The sequence below is a fragment of the Leiobunum rupestre genome, chromosome 10, assembly GCF_980474605.1.
Source record: "Leiobunum rupestre chromosome 10, qqLeiRupe1.1.hap1, whole genome shotgun sequence".
Lineage (NCBI taxonomy): Eukaryota > Metazoa > Arthropoda > Arachnida > Opiliones > Sclerosomatidae > Leiobunum > Leiobunum rupestre.
The window spans coordinates 45584996-45602595 of NC_143393.1; the positions used below are offsets into that span (position 1 = coordinate 45584996).

The 17600-nt window shown below is 36.6% G+C and overlaps 1 protein-coding gene across 1 annotated transcript; it reads left to right on the top strand.

The window, feature by feature from the left end:
• Positions 1-9874: 9874 nt before the first annotated feature.
• On the top strand, positions 9875-15064 carry LOC149926037 (uncharacterized). Its single transcript, XM_090161847.1, has 3 exons — positions 9875-9968; positions 14156-14461; positions 14520-15064. The coding sequence occupies exons 1-3, from the start codon at positions 9875-9877 to the stop codon at positions 15062-15064; spliced, it is 945 nt and encodes a 314-aa protein (XP_090017973.1).
• Positions 15065-17600: the final 2536 nt, after the last annotated feature.

A 17600-nucleotide genomic window follows, 5' to 3' on the forward strand; every position in this document is an offset into this window, starting at 1 on the left:
TCAAATGATGAAGCTATCGAAAATTTAATTATTCCGAATGTTCTCAAATTTAATGACATTGGCTATTTAAAATTTCATAAAATATCAAATTTACCAGATATTTCACAGCAACTAAGTCAGGAACTCACTGAACTTGGACCAGGTAGATTTCAAAACAAATTTGCAAATGCAATATCAGGTGAACGTTCAATACCCTCCTCGTGGTTTTTACGAAGACTAGCTAATAAACAAGGGAATGAAGTTTGCCGAACTTGACTTTTATATTCGCCTTCTAAAAATTCCGCTTACTGTTTTTGTTGTTTTTTGTATTCATCATCATTTAATACAAACTCTCGATCTAATTTTATCAACGCCCCAGGATTCAACAAATGGAAAAAAAAGAAAAGCTTACTAGTCATGAAAACAGTTCATTCCACCGCAAATCGTTTACAGAATGGAAGGAAGCTGAAAGAAGAAATAATTGCTTAAAAGGCCTTGACAATGTGTTAGAAAGTGCAATTCAATCAGAAAAACAGAAGAGGAATATATTGGAGCGAGTACTTTCCTGTATAAGGTTTCTGGTAACTCAAAATTTGCCGCTACGCCGGCATGTAGAGAAGTTAAGTGTTCACGATGGTACAAATATTGTAAATTTACTCTCTTTGCTCAAGCTTGTTTCCCAGTATGACCCTCTCTTGGCAACACACCTAAAAACATCTGAAGAAAATAAACGATCTGTATCATATCTCTCGCCACAGATTCAAAATGAATTCGTTCAGCTTCTTGCTGCTAGAGTCAAAAGGGAATTGATTAGCAACATCAAAAGAAATAAATATTTGGGACTTTTGTTTGACTCGACGCCTGATATTGCACACCGAGAACAAATGTCGTATGTCATTAGGTACGTAGATATAGATTACATAAACAAGAAAGTGACAATCAAGGAATCGTTTTTGGGATATATTGAACTGCACGCCAAGGACGCTGCTACCATTGAAAATGTTATTGTTGAAAAACTCAAAAATGACAATATTCCACTTATAGACTGTAGATCCCAATGTTATGACAATGCGGCAGTAATGTCTGGTCATTTATCTGGTGTTCAACAAAGAATTTGTGATAGAAATCCTCGTGCAATATATCTAAATTGTGACAATCACTCATTAGATTTAGCAGGAGTTCATTCAGCCAAACAAGACGCATTAGTCATAACGTGTTTTGGAACAATTGATAGTATCTATGCTTTTTTCTCGCGTTCAACAATTCGATGGGAAATGCTAAAAAATGCAGTGAAGAGAACAGTTAAGCGTGAGTCTAAAACACGATGGAGTGCCAGGGCTGAAGCTGTTGAATGTTTAGATGATTTGGTTGATCTGTTAGAGAAAATGTCAGAAGACGTTAATGTGTCCAGCGACAGTAGAAGCGATGCCGAAAGTCTTTTGCGGAATATTTTATAGTTTTAATACACTTTTGGCACTTAATTTTTGGTAGAATTGATCGTGTTCAAAAAAGGTTACAAGATCCTACGATGAACTTCAAAGACGCGTCATGTGACCTAGAATCACTGTCGACAACTCTAAATTTTCTTAGAGATGATATATGTAATGATTCACTGGCACAAGGCAAAACAAAATGTCAAAACTGGGGCGTCGAAATTAAACGTAGAGTAAGAAGAAGAAGAAAAATGCCAGGAGAACTCTCACAGGATGAAGGACTTTCTGCGGAAGATGAAGTTAGTCGAATTATGAAAAGCGTTTAGATCGCATTCAACAGGAAATGAAGATAAGATTTTTAAGATTGAGAGAACTAGATAATAATTTTGGTTTTTTACTCGATGTGAAAAATTTATTGGCTAACGCTAAAGAGTGTTCTGATAATGTGCTTAAAGATAAATGTAAAAATTTAGGAAGTTTTTACGACACAGATTTGAATGACACAGAACTATACAATGAAATATGCGACTGTAAAATGTTAACTTCTCGTGAAGACGTTTCTCCAAAAACACCTATGGATCTACTTACATTTATCATCTCTTACGGCGATGACGTCTTTCCCAATTTTAGAACGGCCCTTCAAATTTTATTAACTATTACTGTTTCAATTGCTAGCTGCGAACGTATTTTTAGCAAATTAAAGTTAATATTGTCATATTTAAGAAGCACCATGGGCCAAGATCGACTCAACGATCTCGCACTTATGAGCATAGAAAAAGAAACTTTCCATAAAATTAATTTTGATGAAATTATTGATGAGTTTGCGGCCTTAAAAGCAAGAAAAATAAACTTGTAGTTACATAATGTGATGATTGTATGAAATAAAATAATTTAAATCGTTTTTTACCGTACTTTTTCTGATTGTTATTTAAAACATGGTTTAAAACCAATATTTTAGAAAAATATTATTCTGTTAAACCTTCAAGGGAGTACGTACTAAACCGAAAGATCGTCTGCTAACTCCTGCTTCAACTTGTTTTCAAAGTAACTAGCGCCAATCACATACCTTTGTTAAACCTGGTGGCAGAAATGGGAAATTCGTTGATCCAACATAAGTATGGATGTACATATACTTACTCCCTTTAAAACTTTATATTAAGGGGGGCGCAAAAGCGGCTAAATACCCGGGGCGCCATTTTCTCTAGCTACGCCTCTGTATCCATAACCCTGAACTTTAATACAGGGAGATCTGGACGGTTTGATTTGACGCCGAAATTACGGCGATACCCAATTACCGTAACCGCCACACTCATATCAACTTGCCGATTTTAAAAATAAATTTCCTCAATTTCTTAAACTTTTAAAAAGTTCAGAAACTAGCAAATGTGTCTGATCCGGCAGTGTTCCCTAGTTTTATACGGTTTTTAATCATCATTTTCTTTAGCAATGTCGTTCAAATTTGCAAACAAATAAGTAATTAAATTCAAAAATACCAGTTAAATTTATTTTTATCATTGTACCCAGTTCACAATTTGATAAGTTTTAAATAAACAACAATTTTATTTATTATAAACATGATATATTCCAAAATCGCTAGGGATAGAGATAATATCTTCAGTTAACGAGGAAAGTTTCGGGCATCCGAACTTTTCCACATTTATAACTTCTTTTTCAAGTAAATTTGAAAACGTTATAGATTTCTCCATACCCTTTGTGTAAAAAGTTTTTGCCTTTTTCACGATGTTGAGGCATATTTGTTTAATTCTAAAAGACAATATCGCCAATATTTCGTGTCAGCCATGAACAAAATTGTTTGTCATTTTGGTTAAGTTCACGATAGTAGAATAGACCTTTAAATGTAAATAAGACAATTCTTTTACAAAATATTTTCCATTTGCTCTCAAGAAACTAACTTCAACAAAGCAGGCGTTATTTATAATCGCTTGATGCATTTAAGGTGCTTCCTAGTTTCGACAAAAGTTTGTAAACGCGATAACTTCTCAACCGTTGGTTGTAGGGGGATAGTTTTTCCACTTTCTAAATATGAACCGACCATTGTGAATTCAAAAACGCGTGAGTCAGTGCCGTAGAACCAATATTTAAAAAGTGGTCCAAAATGTGTTTTGATGGTTCCCGCCAAACTATTAATTTTTGGCGGACGAAACCAATAAATAACGAAAGATATTGGAAAATAAATAATAGATACAATTGGTTTCATCGATCTATCTATTATAGTTTTCTAGCAGAATTAAAAAGAGGGCAAATATTTCATGTCGAAGACTTTTTAAACAGTGTACAAATTTGTTTCAAGATTTTACGTTTCGTTTAATTAAGATCTTGATATCGTTATCGAAAGTAAACTTTCTGCACAATTTTAAATTAATCATACATGGAATAGTCGAGTGGATTTTCCAATACTAACATACGATTAAAACGTGACTTATTCCAACAAAAACAAACAAAACCTTTTTGCTTATTTTGTATATACAAATAAACCGACAAAAATACCATGCCGTACACCCAATTCCAATACATTCGCGACTTATTCCATGTATTATTACTAAAACCTAAAATATTCGTTTTTATCAAACAAGCCGGAGCCGAATTTATGTATTTTAACACGAAATTTGATCCCGCCTTTTGCGGCAAAACGCGCTAATATACGGAAACCACCGCGGAAAACGTGCTGATTTGCGGGGAAAACCCAAAAAATACCTTCTTGTGCGTTATCGAAAGTAAACTTTCTGCACACTTGTAAAATAATCATATATACAATAGTCGAGTGGATTTTCAAATACTCTCAATGTTATATACCAACGATATATTTATGTATATGCATATACCACCTAAAATGATTTTCCTCTCGGGTTGGCCGCCATGAAGCTCCAAAATCTTAAACTTAATAATCAGGGGGATATCATTTTACCTCCCCCTCCTCACGCAATGTTTTTAATTTAACCGATGTTCAAACCACTCAAAATGAGGAGGAATTAAGAGAAATCATCGAGAAACTAGCGGAGGAGAATTACAGTTTAAGTCGACGTTTCGAGTTCGTTAATGGTGTCCTATACTGTAGAGCGTGGGGAACGCTACCGCGAAAAAATTATTTGCCACTACGATTCTGAAAGAGGCTCTTCAACTCTTACATGACCGTCCCACAGCCGCACATAGAGGGTGAGCCAAAGTTCGTTATAGATACTTCGGGCCCAACTTGCGACAAAGCGTTTAACAGTATGTACGTGGCTGTCTTGTCTGCCAGCAGTATAAATGCAGCAACCGAAAGACACCAGGGCTTATGATGGCCACGGAGACATCGGGTCCTTGGGACATGGTCGGGGTCGATAACTGTCCGATGCAATAGGTTCCCGATTGTTTTCGTGGACTTTTGTTTTAAATAAGTGGAGTTGGTTCGGTTAAACGAATCACAGCGGAAGAATGCTGTGACGCATTCACGAAGCTAGTACTGCGCTGGGGTTGCCCACATCGTGTCTTTAGCGAACAGGGTCGCCAGTTTGTCTCATCATGGGCAGGGACATGTGAACTCTTGAAGGTAAAAATGAAAACAACAAGTAGCTATCACCCACAAAGTAACATCGTAGAACGTCTGAATCGAGTGATTAGAGAAATGATTTCGATGTACGTGGGAAACGAACATCGCCGCTGGGATCAGTCATTGGAATTCTTGCCGTTCGCTACTAATTCAGCACCGCAAGATACAACAGGTCGTTCTCCGTTTTATCTAAACATGGGTCAAGAACCTCGATTACCATGGATCTCTTTGGATGACGACATCCCACCCCCTGAAATCATCCACCATGACCGTTCTTTTCAACAACTCCACGAAGACCTTGAGAGTACCAAAGGGCAAATGAAGAGAGCCCAAGAACATCAGAAAAAATATTACGATCAACGATGAGTAGACAGGGAGCTTCCAGTGGGTACTCTAGTATGGCTAGAGACGCATGACCTTTCCCAGGGTGCGACATATCATGCCGCGAAATTAAGCCCGAAATGGAAAGGGCCATATCGAGTCATCCGACAACCCACGCCACTAGTGTACGAACTGGAAGACGCTTTGACGAAATTCAACCGAGGGTTGAAACACATCAGCCTATGTTAATGTAATTATCCCTATTGTGCCCGAGGTTGATGTCGATGATCTACAACCGTCCTGCTCCTTCGAAAGCGAGATTGTTCAGGAACCGCCAATGGAAGAGTTTCATTCTGATGTCCCTGATGGCCAACAAAACGCTACCACTCATTCAGCTGAACCTACTACGCCTACTTCCGAAGCCGAAGAAGAAGGTGACGACGAAGATCCGGACGAATTGGTTTCGTCGTCGGAGAGCGAATCCGAAAGCGAGTCATCTCCGCCCGGAGATCCTCAGACCGTATCTCCAGAGGTTTAAAATACGGAGCGCGATGGCTCAAACCTCTTACCTTAGGGTGGATTCGGGAACTTTGTCATAGGAAAACAGTGACGAAAAGGGGGCCTTTTTTAGACATTATTATCCCCTGTTAAATCCAACTCGCCGCCTTCGTTCGACAGCGGAAGTAGATCGATATTTAAAAATGAATAACATACTTCATTTAACGAAAAATGATATTTTCTCGTACAGCAGTATCCAAACCTCCTTGGGAGAGGATACGTCTAGCTGGAGATAAACCCTAGTCTTTCAAGTATACCATTATTTCTTTTATTTTAGGCAATTTCCGGCACGCACGAAATAATCATATATTGCCATGAAATGCAGATAAAGTGTCCTTTATTTGCTCTCTCCGTCTTGACCTCAGTCTGCCCTTTGATATTATAATAAGTACCCTTGCATTGGAAATTGGCTAAACCGATTTCCTACCCTTAGATGATGACAAAATGGACCACTTTGATAAAAGAACAACAGCCTTTCTCAAATGGCTCCTCTTAGGAAAAATCTCAAGCATTGACGTAAAAAAACTCTTCCGTAAGAAAACCGTGCACAATAAATTTGTGACTAAAGATCGCTGGCCATTAACCATTATGGGTCCTTGGGCTTTGAAGGCCGCCGCCCTCCAATATTGTCCTTGTGTCTTCTGTCTCGAGCGCCATGGAGAATTGCGACATCATCCGACACCAGTCACATCCATCGTACACGAACCCATACGGGCCACATGGGTGCCCTCTCACGCGGGCCCTATCTTTCTAGAGCAGATGAAATGTCAGACGATTTCAATCAAATAATCCCCCTAAAAAGTGCAATTCACCCTTCAGGAACAATTGCTCGAAGATTTGGACTATGAATTAGCATCTGCAGCCAGCCTAGACCACGAAGTCCACCTCCCATTCCAAGTCCACCACAGCTGGGACCATCAATTACTTCACTACTACGGGACAGGCAGCAGCACCCCACAATTGCGGTGTATGTAATTGCCATATCCTTCAACAACAAGAAGCACCAATTGTCTAACCCCTTCAACAGGATGATCGGATTCCTTTCAATGAAAATGTGATGATTTGCCATCGTTGCCGCCAGAAGGGGCATCGAGTGCGCCGCCGCCCTCAGGCCCCAAAGAATTACCGTGGTCTTACAAATCACAATCGTCGTTCCTAAAACGTTTTTGATATTGTTTTTTTTTTGGTGGGAGTATGCAACGGGTCGGACGCTCCGTTGCAAAGTAGCCATATATTTTTTGTATACGGAAGTCACGTGACGGCTCCCCGCTTTCTTTTTTTTAATTTGAAGTTAAAAAGACTCGTGCTTCGAGTTTCAGTGCCTTTTTAATTTCATTGTTCTTTCTGTCAACCGTCTTACCGATTTGGATTATTTTGTTTTGTTTCATAAATCATATACGATTGCAACCATTTTGCACCCGATGCCAAAAGCAGCACTTTTTGATTGCAAGTATATAATTATTTGTTTTTAGAATTTAATTCGAAGCCTTTTCATTAATTAGCTGATATGGCGAAATCACTTCCCCCTTCAAACTAAAGTAGAAGCCATTCAAATCCTCAAAGACACACTGGACTCATTTGACACTTTTAATAAACAAGTGGCAGTCTCGCGTATCAATTTCAAAAATCTCCACTAAAGAATCTTGAGGCCAGGACTGGGCATTGTTACATTATCTTAAAGGGCAACGCAAGCTCTGTGGCAAAAAAGGGAAAAAGCAACGTGCTTTTTAACCCCCTAGCACCCACTCGGTACTGGCGAGACCACGGAGAGTTTACCGTTAATTTCGCACTTTGCATACAAATGCCAGCTCACTTGCGTTGCCCTTTAATTATCATGATTAAATGTTTACAAGCCTATGTTTCTTCTGCCCATTTCCCGCAGCGCGAATATCCTGGTTGTAGGCCAACCACGTAAAACTTTTTTCTACCACCAGGATATTTGCGCTGCGGAAAAAAACACTTAAAGGGAAACAGGCATAAGAAAACCTAGGCATTTTAATAGTTTTTCATTTTGTATGGTTAAAACTACAGATTATATTTTAATCATGGAAGTGATCTTACACTCGGGGACATTTTAACATTGCTTTTTTTGACCATTTAACACTTTATGCGCAGCATTCTTCAGTTTCTTGAATGATATCATTCCTCAAGCTACTACAGTACATCATATTCATGATGTTGACCGGTATCTCGCCTAAGAACCATACAAAGGGAAAGATACATTACAATACTGAGCAACTAAAGAAAATGGTTATCCTAAGAATTTAATGTTAATTAATTTTAACTTCCTAAATTTAATCTAACTTCCTTTTTAGGCTTTCAAGATTGGCAAAGATCTACTTAGCCTTTCCCGCAAGCTCAGAAGATGTCCAAAGGTTATTTTCCATTGCGGGATATTTAAAAAGTGCTAGAAGAGCTAGATTATCATCAAAGAAGTTACAACAAAATTTTTTTACAGGGAGCACAGGCTCAGTGAATTAAGATTGGAGAAACGATAATTTTTAAAAGTTCAGACAAAAGATTCACTTCATGTTTTTAAACTATGATAAGAAGATTGGTGCTATAATGCAAACACCTCTCATGTTTTATCTAAATGTTAAGGTTTGTATCTTGCGTTATGTTATCCCGGTTTAATATCCACTATTCCATGGAAGTTGAAGGTGGGTCCCTTCTAACGAGTTCAATGACCGAAATCCAAGATGGCAGCCGATAGAACGACTTGCTTTGAACAGTGCTTATGTCCCCCCCTTGCTTTCACTGGTTTGGAGTTTTGTCCTTGTGGCTACACCCTTGTTTGGAATGTGGTAACACCCATATTCACCTAGATTGTTCGAGAGACCCTGATTAACCACACCCCTTCACCAATGATATGTGGCTCCACCTCTTGGATTACGTGACAGCTGTAGATATGGACTAAATCTAAACAATTAAATTCCAAGATGGCTGCCAATTTGACGTCAAAAAACCTTCAAAAACAACCCCTACAACATATCTTGGTTTGATCCTGAATTTGGCCTTGATGGTTGACCCATGACCACAACCCCTAAGACTAGGTCTTTTAGCCAGACAAGTTTGGACACGATCGGACCGAGATATAAACGATCATGTTTGACTCCCACCGATAAAAAAAAACTTACGCTTATTTACTTTTGGTCACACTTTTTTTTACTTCATTTTCTGGCAAATTAAAAGTATAATTTTGTTATTAAAGAGAAGTTTGGCCACAAAGCTTATTAACAATTTACAATCTCTTGTAATACTTCTTTCGCAAAAGACTAAATGTATTGGCTACGAGGGTAGTGCAATAACTAAATAATTCATTTTTACACCCATAAAATGTTTTTTATGAATTAAAAATTATATAAACAAAGATTAAAAAAACAATTACCAAATAAAGATAGAATTAAGAATTGAAAAGTTGTTAGTATAGAAATTTAAAAAAATTACTTAATTCGTAGAAATATTTTTTTTACTACGAAATGAGGTAACAGGTTTGAAATCCTGGCTAAAATTTGGTGGATTTTATGCTGTTGTAATGTATTTACGTAGGTAAAAGACTGAACAAAACTAAAATTTGAACAATAACATCATTGCTGATAATGGAACAGATTTGGTTTGCAAAATAACCAACATGTTGAAATTGTTTTAAAATGTTCCGCTGGAATTTTATAAATTTAACGGGCTTAGACAGTTGGGTGTGTAAATTTAAAACGCTACTAAATAAAAATGTTTTTATAATTATAATCAAACTTGTATCTAAATATTAAACATTAATAATAATAAGTATCCTTTTGGATATTAAAAAAGGGTGTTTTCAATTTTTAAAACAAAATTGACGATACCCATTTTAAATTATATACGTAACCTTAGGTTAAAAATCTTGCATATAATACACGTTAATTATAGTAAATAATTTTTTTGTATATGCGTATCTTTTTGCATAAAAAATAATTAAGGTTTATAGTATTATACATGCATTTACAATCCGTATAAAAAGGCCAGGATTTTGATGTAAAATCACACAACGGACAAAATGGCCTCAGTTATCAATGCTGACGAACTATCTACCTCCAAGTCGAATCAAGAAGAATTAATTCAAGGGCTTGACGATGATATTAACTTTATTGGTGAGGTACAGCGAATGTCAAAAATCTCCCATATTGGACTTGAACAATCTGTAAAAGTGAAGGAAGACGGAGTTTCGTACGAAACCAGAACACCACGAAAATAGTTGGAGATCGAGCTGTATATCTCGATATTCAAATATACTCTTACAACGCCATTAAAGATCAAACCCAGGACGAAGTGGGGCGAGCGGATCATAAAATAATTAAATTCTTGTCAGCCAGCAATCTCTCTCTGCACGTCATCCGAATTTTAAACTTGGCCAATCGACTTAAGAGAGTTATTGAAGAAACCGAGGGAAACGTTGTTTTGCCACCCTCCAAAGTAAGTTGATTTCTTTTAAACCAAATCTGAGTATAATATTCAGATTTTAAAATTAGATTATTTTAGAAATGGAAGAGCAGCAATTAGAGAAAAAAATCCATTTTATAAATGAAGAAAAATAAATAAAATTTGTTGGTTTTAACATCTATTGTGTGATTGTATTTGCGGGATAAACAATGTCGTTAGATGACGGAAGTGATAATGAATTAGAATTCACTTCATTAAACAATTTTATAATCCTAAAAAACTAACTTCAAAAAAAATCTCGGAAGTGGAAATGTTCTCAAATTGACGTACAGCTAGCCTTATTTAATTAAAAGCGTAAGTAAGCGATATATTTTTGCCGTGATTCGAGAGAGGGTAATTTGAAAGATAAGTCACTCGACAAAATCATTTTCCCGAAATTCTAAAACAGACGCTAAGGGCGATGATTGCGGAATTCTTACTTGAAATCTTTTTAACCGTTTTTTTAAATTTTGAATCAAGCTCTTTTCCACATACTTTCACCGTATTTATTGGAATTTTACCTTTAAATATTTGATTTGTTTCAATACTTTTCGCAAACTCGTTAAGTATATTGTTTTGAAGATATGTAGGAATAGTGTTCTTCTTTCGGTCTAAATCAGCCTCATAATGTTTGGGGCGATTTCAATCTTAATATAATCTTATTGATTTTCTTCGGGTGAAATAATATCTGACACGTGCTCTACTTGAATAGGTTTCTGGTAATATTATCTCAGCTAGTGAACATATACATTTTTCATTGTTAAAATTTAAAGGTTTTGATAGTTGCATCTTAAACGAAGAAGGCGTGTTTTCCGGATAAATATCGGGTGACGCGTTCGAAGGTAGAAATACCACGAAACTTGCCATGTTTATAGTGATAACCTCCTTGAGGCGACATCTCTTTATATTCGTTTAAAAGATTCAGCGCGTTAGATCGAAAAGCTCAGGAGTCAAACTTCAAACCATTGGAATAACATCTTGCAACGCTACCGATCTACCACGCGGAAACCTATCTTACGTAGGGAAATTAATAACAATAGATTAGTAGAATTAAAATTTGATTAGTTTTACAATATTCTTGTTCAATAGACCAGATCTTCTAAGTGGTCATCAGTTGGCATTTTAAAATCCGGTGGAAACACAACTTTAGAATTATTAATGAATTTAAAGTTTTTTCAGTCTTGATAAAAAACGTTGAATATATAGTTTTTTCTTTGTAAGTACTTGGTTCTTGATTTGAGTTCGTTGGTTGCATTTCATTTTCAATAGTGACAAAACCACCTTTCCATTCTTGACATTTTTCGTTAAACTCGTTTAAATAAGCAAAAATCTGATCGTCTAAAGCCCCCTCTGTGGCAGAGTGTTTTGAATGTGATCAATCACAAACTTCAATATCAAGAAGGGTTTTATTAGAATAACTAGAGGTCAAATGATTCATTAAATGTTTTTTAAAGTTCTTCGTTCCAGAAATAGGGCTTGACAAATCCAGCATTTTTCCTCAAAATCAAATCTTTTTGAAACGAGTGTTTTAAACACGGATTGGTAATAAGCGAATCGCATTTAAATTCCGGGATGAAACTTTACTCAAATCCAGCTGTTTCAGTTTCTCAATCTTGATTTTAATAAATTCACCCAAAATATTTTTCAATTTGAAACTCTTCAGCGGTGTTCAATGTCTTCTACGAGGGTACTGCCGCAAAACAATATGCAACGGGTCGGTAGATATCCACCAGATGTCGCCCGCTCCGTTGCAGAATCATTCATATTTATTTTTTACTAAAAGAGCTTACGTCATCAACGATATTATTATTTTTTTTGCTCTTCTTCGCTCAAATATAAATACTCACGCGGCAAGCGGCGTGAGGGATATTGTGATATAGATTAAGTGTGCGTGAGACTCAAGACTTTTATTTACCATGTCGGACAAGTATTCAAATTTAACCGTGGAAGGACTGGATTTCATTGTAAGTTCACTTTGTCTAAAAGAATAAGACCCAATAAAGATAGTTATTTTACATTTATTCCCATTGTTTCTCAATTACGTTAAGACTAAGTATTACTAAGGGCCGGAAAACTTGAATGCAACCGTTGGTATCGAATAGTTCGATTAATTATTTGTAATTAGAATTGGATACCGGTTACATTTTGGCACCCGAACTGGGGCCCGTAATTATTTTTACTTAAATTGTAATTGAAAAAGTGATTAAATGGATTTAAATGACTTTGCTCAAATGTTGGGTGAGGCCCGCCTGAGCCGCCGAAAGACCTAACATTTAGCGGTAAGCGTCACGAGAACGCACCCGAATTTCTTATGTCCTTACACGATTTTAAAATTTATAAAGGATTGTCAGACCACGCGATAATGCGAATGTTACCTTTAGTATTAAAAGATCGGGCCTTGGCGTGGTATCGCCAAATAAACGGTACTTTAGAGGGAACAACGTGGGCGCAATTTCAAGGCATATTTCGCGATTTTTTTTTCCCTTCTGAACAAGAAGAGAATAGAATTACTGATATGCTACAATCGGTTCAAGGGCCTCATGAAACAATTGATAATTTTTTCGGAAGAATTATTAAAGTAAATCAACAATTGTCACATCCACAATCGGATGTAGCCTTAATGGCGATCTTAAAACGAAATATACGCCCTGAAATTAGACTACAAATTGTAACAACCTCTATTCATAGTTTAGCTTCCTTACAAGTAAAATGTAACTTAATAGAGTCAGCACTATAAGGGGTAAACCCTCGAAACTTTCCCAATAAGTATGATTCGAAACCGAGTCATAATAGCCCACATTCTCAGAATTCGTATCGTCCGCATAATCAAAAGCCGCGCAACGATCAGCGTAATTCCAATTCGCGTAGCGAAAAATACAATCAAAAATCGTCTACAGGAGCGACGGCTCCAAGTCAAAACGACGTATCTTCCAAAACGGGACCACAAGGTAACAAGATGTTATAATTGTCAGGGCATCGGACATATTTCGACAAAATGTCCATCACCCTCAAACTCAAGCGGGGGAGCGCAAAAACGGGTACCGCGCCCCCGACAAAAATCAAACAAACCCGAAAAGGTTTTAGGCGCTTTCAGAAAAAATTGGTTGACCCCCCCTATAGCAATTAAGGTCGATTTTTTACACGGTTCTCGCATTGCTCGTCTAGATTCAGAGGCAGACGCCTCGTTTATGAGTTTAGAGCAATGGCGAGAACTTCAAGAAAAATTAGGAAATAAATTAGATTTTCCCACTCAGGATGAGGTCGAATGTATCATAATAGGGGTACGTTCAGTAGAGCTCATCGAGTAAAAAGCACTGTTTCTTTAAAACTGTAACCGCTGAGCTCTGTCGTCATAATGACGTAGAAATTTGTTGAACGGGTATTGTTTAGTAATCGATTCTTTTTAAAATGGCGGCAAATAATTTTTAAGGGCAAGAAAATCGAAAAAAACGAAAACTTCTGTATTTGATCGTAAATTAACTTGTTACCGATGAAATAATTGAAAATGGTGGTGTTAATATTTGTTATACTCCTAACTATTCTAAAAAAACTAAAAATTGCGCCGCATTAATTGCAACAACATTCACTAATTCTAAGCCTCGGTCTAGACCTGTAAGAATAACAGACTATGTGGAAAGTGTAGTACCATATTATACAGAAAAAGATTTTAAATCTCATTTTCGAATGAGCAGGACCGCTGTTGAAGTAAGTTAGATATTTATCTCGACTCTTTCGTTCAACATAACTCTTTGCCTTCATTTAATAACTTGTTTTCATTAGGAATTAATCAACATTTATGGAACTGCGGTAGCTTCTGAAAAACTGTACATCACTATATCTATCCAAAAAAGGATATAAGTTTCATTATGGCTGCTGGCAACTCCGGAGTCATTTAGAAGCATTGGAGATCGTTTTGATCTTTCCAAGCGAAATGCACACTTTGTTTTCATTGAATTTGTTAGAATTGTGTCAAGATTAAGACAACAATACATTACGTGGCCTACAGAGGTAACAATGAATACTACAATGACAGTTTGCGAGACAAAATATGATTTCCCTGGAACTATTGGAGCGGTTGATGGCTGCCACATTGACATTAAGGAACCTACTGTAGATAAAAACTCCTATTACAATCGTAAGAAGAGAACTTCAGTTTTATTACAAGGTAAATAAATTTACGCTTTTAGTTTTTGAATCTTACTAATTTTTCTGTAAAATTACAGGAATTTGTAATGAAACTCTTCTTTTTATTGATTGTTGTGCTGGATGGCCTGGCTCTGTCCACGATGCTAGAATGTGGCGTTCTAGTACCATCTACGAATGTCTCAGAAATGGCTCAAGGAATGTGTCTAATGGGCATGTGTTGGGTGATAGTGCATATCCCCTTGATTTGTTCCTTATGACTGCTTTTAAAGAAAATGGTTATAGAACAAATCAACAAATTGCGTACAATACCCGCCATAGCTCAGCCAGGCAAATGATCGAACGTGCATTCGCATTGTTAAAGGGTCGTTTCCGAAGGTTGAAATATCTGGACATGTCCTTATTAGCTGAAATCTCGGAAGTCATAATGACTGCGTGCATATTACATAACTTCATTTTGAGACTTGATGGAGAGGACGATGTGGGTGACTACATAGATGAAAATTTTGACAACGTGACAGCAGAAATTGTGCAAGAAGCTGACAATGCTAATGCAGATGCTGCAAAAGCAAAACGTAATGAAATTACTGTAAATATAACGCCCCTAAGAGAACTGCTTACATGACATTTCATGTCACATTGGAAGGAAGTATCACTGGTACTGACTTTAAACCAATATTAGTCTATAACCATTAAATATGAAGTCAAAATTTAGCTGCATTTAAAATCATTTAATTAAAATCGATGTATATCTCAAATTAATAATTTGTTCATTAAAACCATGTCATAATTGTTTAATGATTCTAACTACCTCATACCCCTGAAAATGGCACTATAACGTGACCAAAACTAGTCGGGTTGAACATTTTAAATTTTAAATAAACTTTTTGTGCACTTTAAATTTTTTATTTTATTTTTCAACTAGTCATAATTTACAAATTTGATCTTTTATGTAATCACATATTTATTAGTGAGTCCACCATTTTTATTAAAGTTTCATTTTTGCTATCAAGCCTTTTTAACAGTTCGGTTTGAAAAGTTTCGGTTTTCTGAATAGCAAGTTTCTCTATTTCCTCATTTCTCTTGGACCACTCTAAGAACCACTCTGGAGGTTCTTGGGAGGGTTTGACTTTTCTCTTCTTTATTTCTTGTACAACAATGGTTGTATCCATGGTTTTTAATGTGGATGATGAAGAATGTAGCGAAGGCGATGAGGAGTGTAGCGAAGGCGATGAGGCAGGCCCGGACTGGCCATAGGGCAGATCGGGCAAATTCCCGATGGGCCGGTCTGGGCAAATTCTTGGTGGGCCGATCTGGGCCGTCTAGCCAGCGTCTAGTAGGGGCCGGCGTCTCTACAATGCCCGAGCCGATTTTAGGTGCCAGTCCGAGCCTGCGATAAGGAGTGTAGCGAAGGCGACGAGGAGTGTAGCGAAGGTGATGAGGAATGTTGCGAAGATGTAGAGTATTTATTTTGGACCGGGGAGCTACATCTTGACACGTTACCACAGGTTGATTCTAAATAAAATAAGAATGATAATTACCTTAAAAATTATAAACAAACATTCTAACTCATTAATTACCAGTAGGTGATTCACCTATTGAGTTTAATAAATTTACAGGTGCTATTGCATGGTCAGTGCTAAATATGTCATCCATTTCATCATAAAAAGGCAAAGTTTGTTTTCCTTGGCCCCTTTTGTTGGATTTGTCTTTCACTTTCCTGTAGCTGTAACAAAAATTAAAATATATTTATTACAACCATCTTATTTGAAAATAAAATTCCATAAACAACTTACGTTCCTTTAAGTTTCCTAAATTTAATATCGCAGTCATCAGCAGTCCAATTATATCCTTTCTCCTTCATTTGCTCGCCTATTTTCCTCCAGATATTTTTTTTTCTTTCTGGCATTGTCTATTTCATCCTTATGATTGGAATACAAACTTATCAATAACAGTGTTGATTTTGTATCCCATCTACTAGAAGAACCTATGGATACAAAACATTGATTGTAAAGATATTAGGATTTTGGGAGTAAACTAAATAGTTTACCATTTAATTCATCGTTTTCTGTAGGTGTGTTCATTTCATCACTCTCTTGCTCTTGACTGATAAAACCAAAACCATCATCTTTTGTACTTTTCTTAACATTTATTGGTTTTCCACATTTTGTTTCTTCTAAAATGTTCTTTTTTTTTAAGATCTGTAATTACATTTTGTTTCTGTATTCGGGTTGATTGTGGTTGATACAATACGTTTTTTCATTTGTTGAACTTTTTTGTTTTGGTGGTAATCTTTGAGGTTTTACACCAATTAATTTAGCTTGCTTCAAACAAAAATTAGCAAAGGTTTTGTCTGAAATAAATGTTATACAAAATTTCTCAATAGATATTACTAATTGAAGCAGCGTTTTAAAAGGCTCTGATGCAGATATGCACCTTGCACCACACGGTAAAATGCCAAGGCTTAACATTTCACAAAAGAATACATTCATACAAATTCTGTAGGAAAACTAGTATCAATAAAATTACAAACAATAACATACCTCTTACAATTCTAGCGTGATCAGCAGGTCTGACAGCAATTAAATAGAACGTTTCGTGAGAATCCTGGAGTGCAATTTGCATTAATTGATCCGCCATTTTCCATTAAACCAACGCGGTTGACCAAACTTTGACGTCACGATGACTAAAAAACCGACTCTTCGAGCCGATGACTTCGATGAGTTATCGATAAGCATCGTGACGTCAACACCGGAAACGAGAAAAAGCGTACAGTAGAAAATTGGTGTCGGCGCTTACTCATCGCTGTCAGCGATGAGCTCTACTGAACGTACCCTAGGAGACGGTAAATATACGTTTACTAAGGGCTCGGCAGTAGTGTCGTTTTCCATAAAAGGAAGACACTACGAGCATGAATTTTTAATCGTACCATCTCTTCTATGTGATTTCATCCTGGGTCGTGATTTTTTACAAACAGTCTCCGCTGTTATAGATTTCGGTCGAGGTACGTGTACCCTCGGAAATCAGGAGATTGTTTTTGAAAAAAAATTAAGTGCAAAAGGGGCCGCCACCTTTAGTTATAGAGGATATTAAAAAAGCAGTCAACCAAAGTCATATGCCATACTCTCGCCGTATGGATCTAAAAGCCCTATTATTAAGAT

Excerpts from the sequence above, each read along its gene's own strand:
- LOC149926037 (XM_090161847.1), top strand. The coding sequence starts at position 9,875 with ATGGCCTCAGTTATCAATGCTGACGAACTATCTACCTCCAAGTCGAAT. Across the intron at positions 9,969-14,155 it reads CGATGATATTAACTTTATTG|TTTCATTATGGCTGCTGGCA; the intron begins GTGAGGTACAGC and ends AAAGGATATAAG. Across the intron at positions 14,462-14,519 it reads AACTTCAGTTTTATTACAAG|GAATTTGTAATGAAACTCTT; the intron begins GTAAATAAATTT and ends GTAAAATTACAG.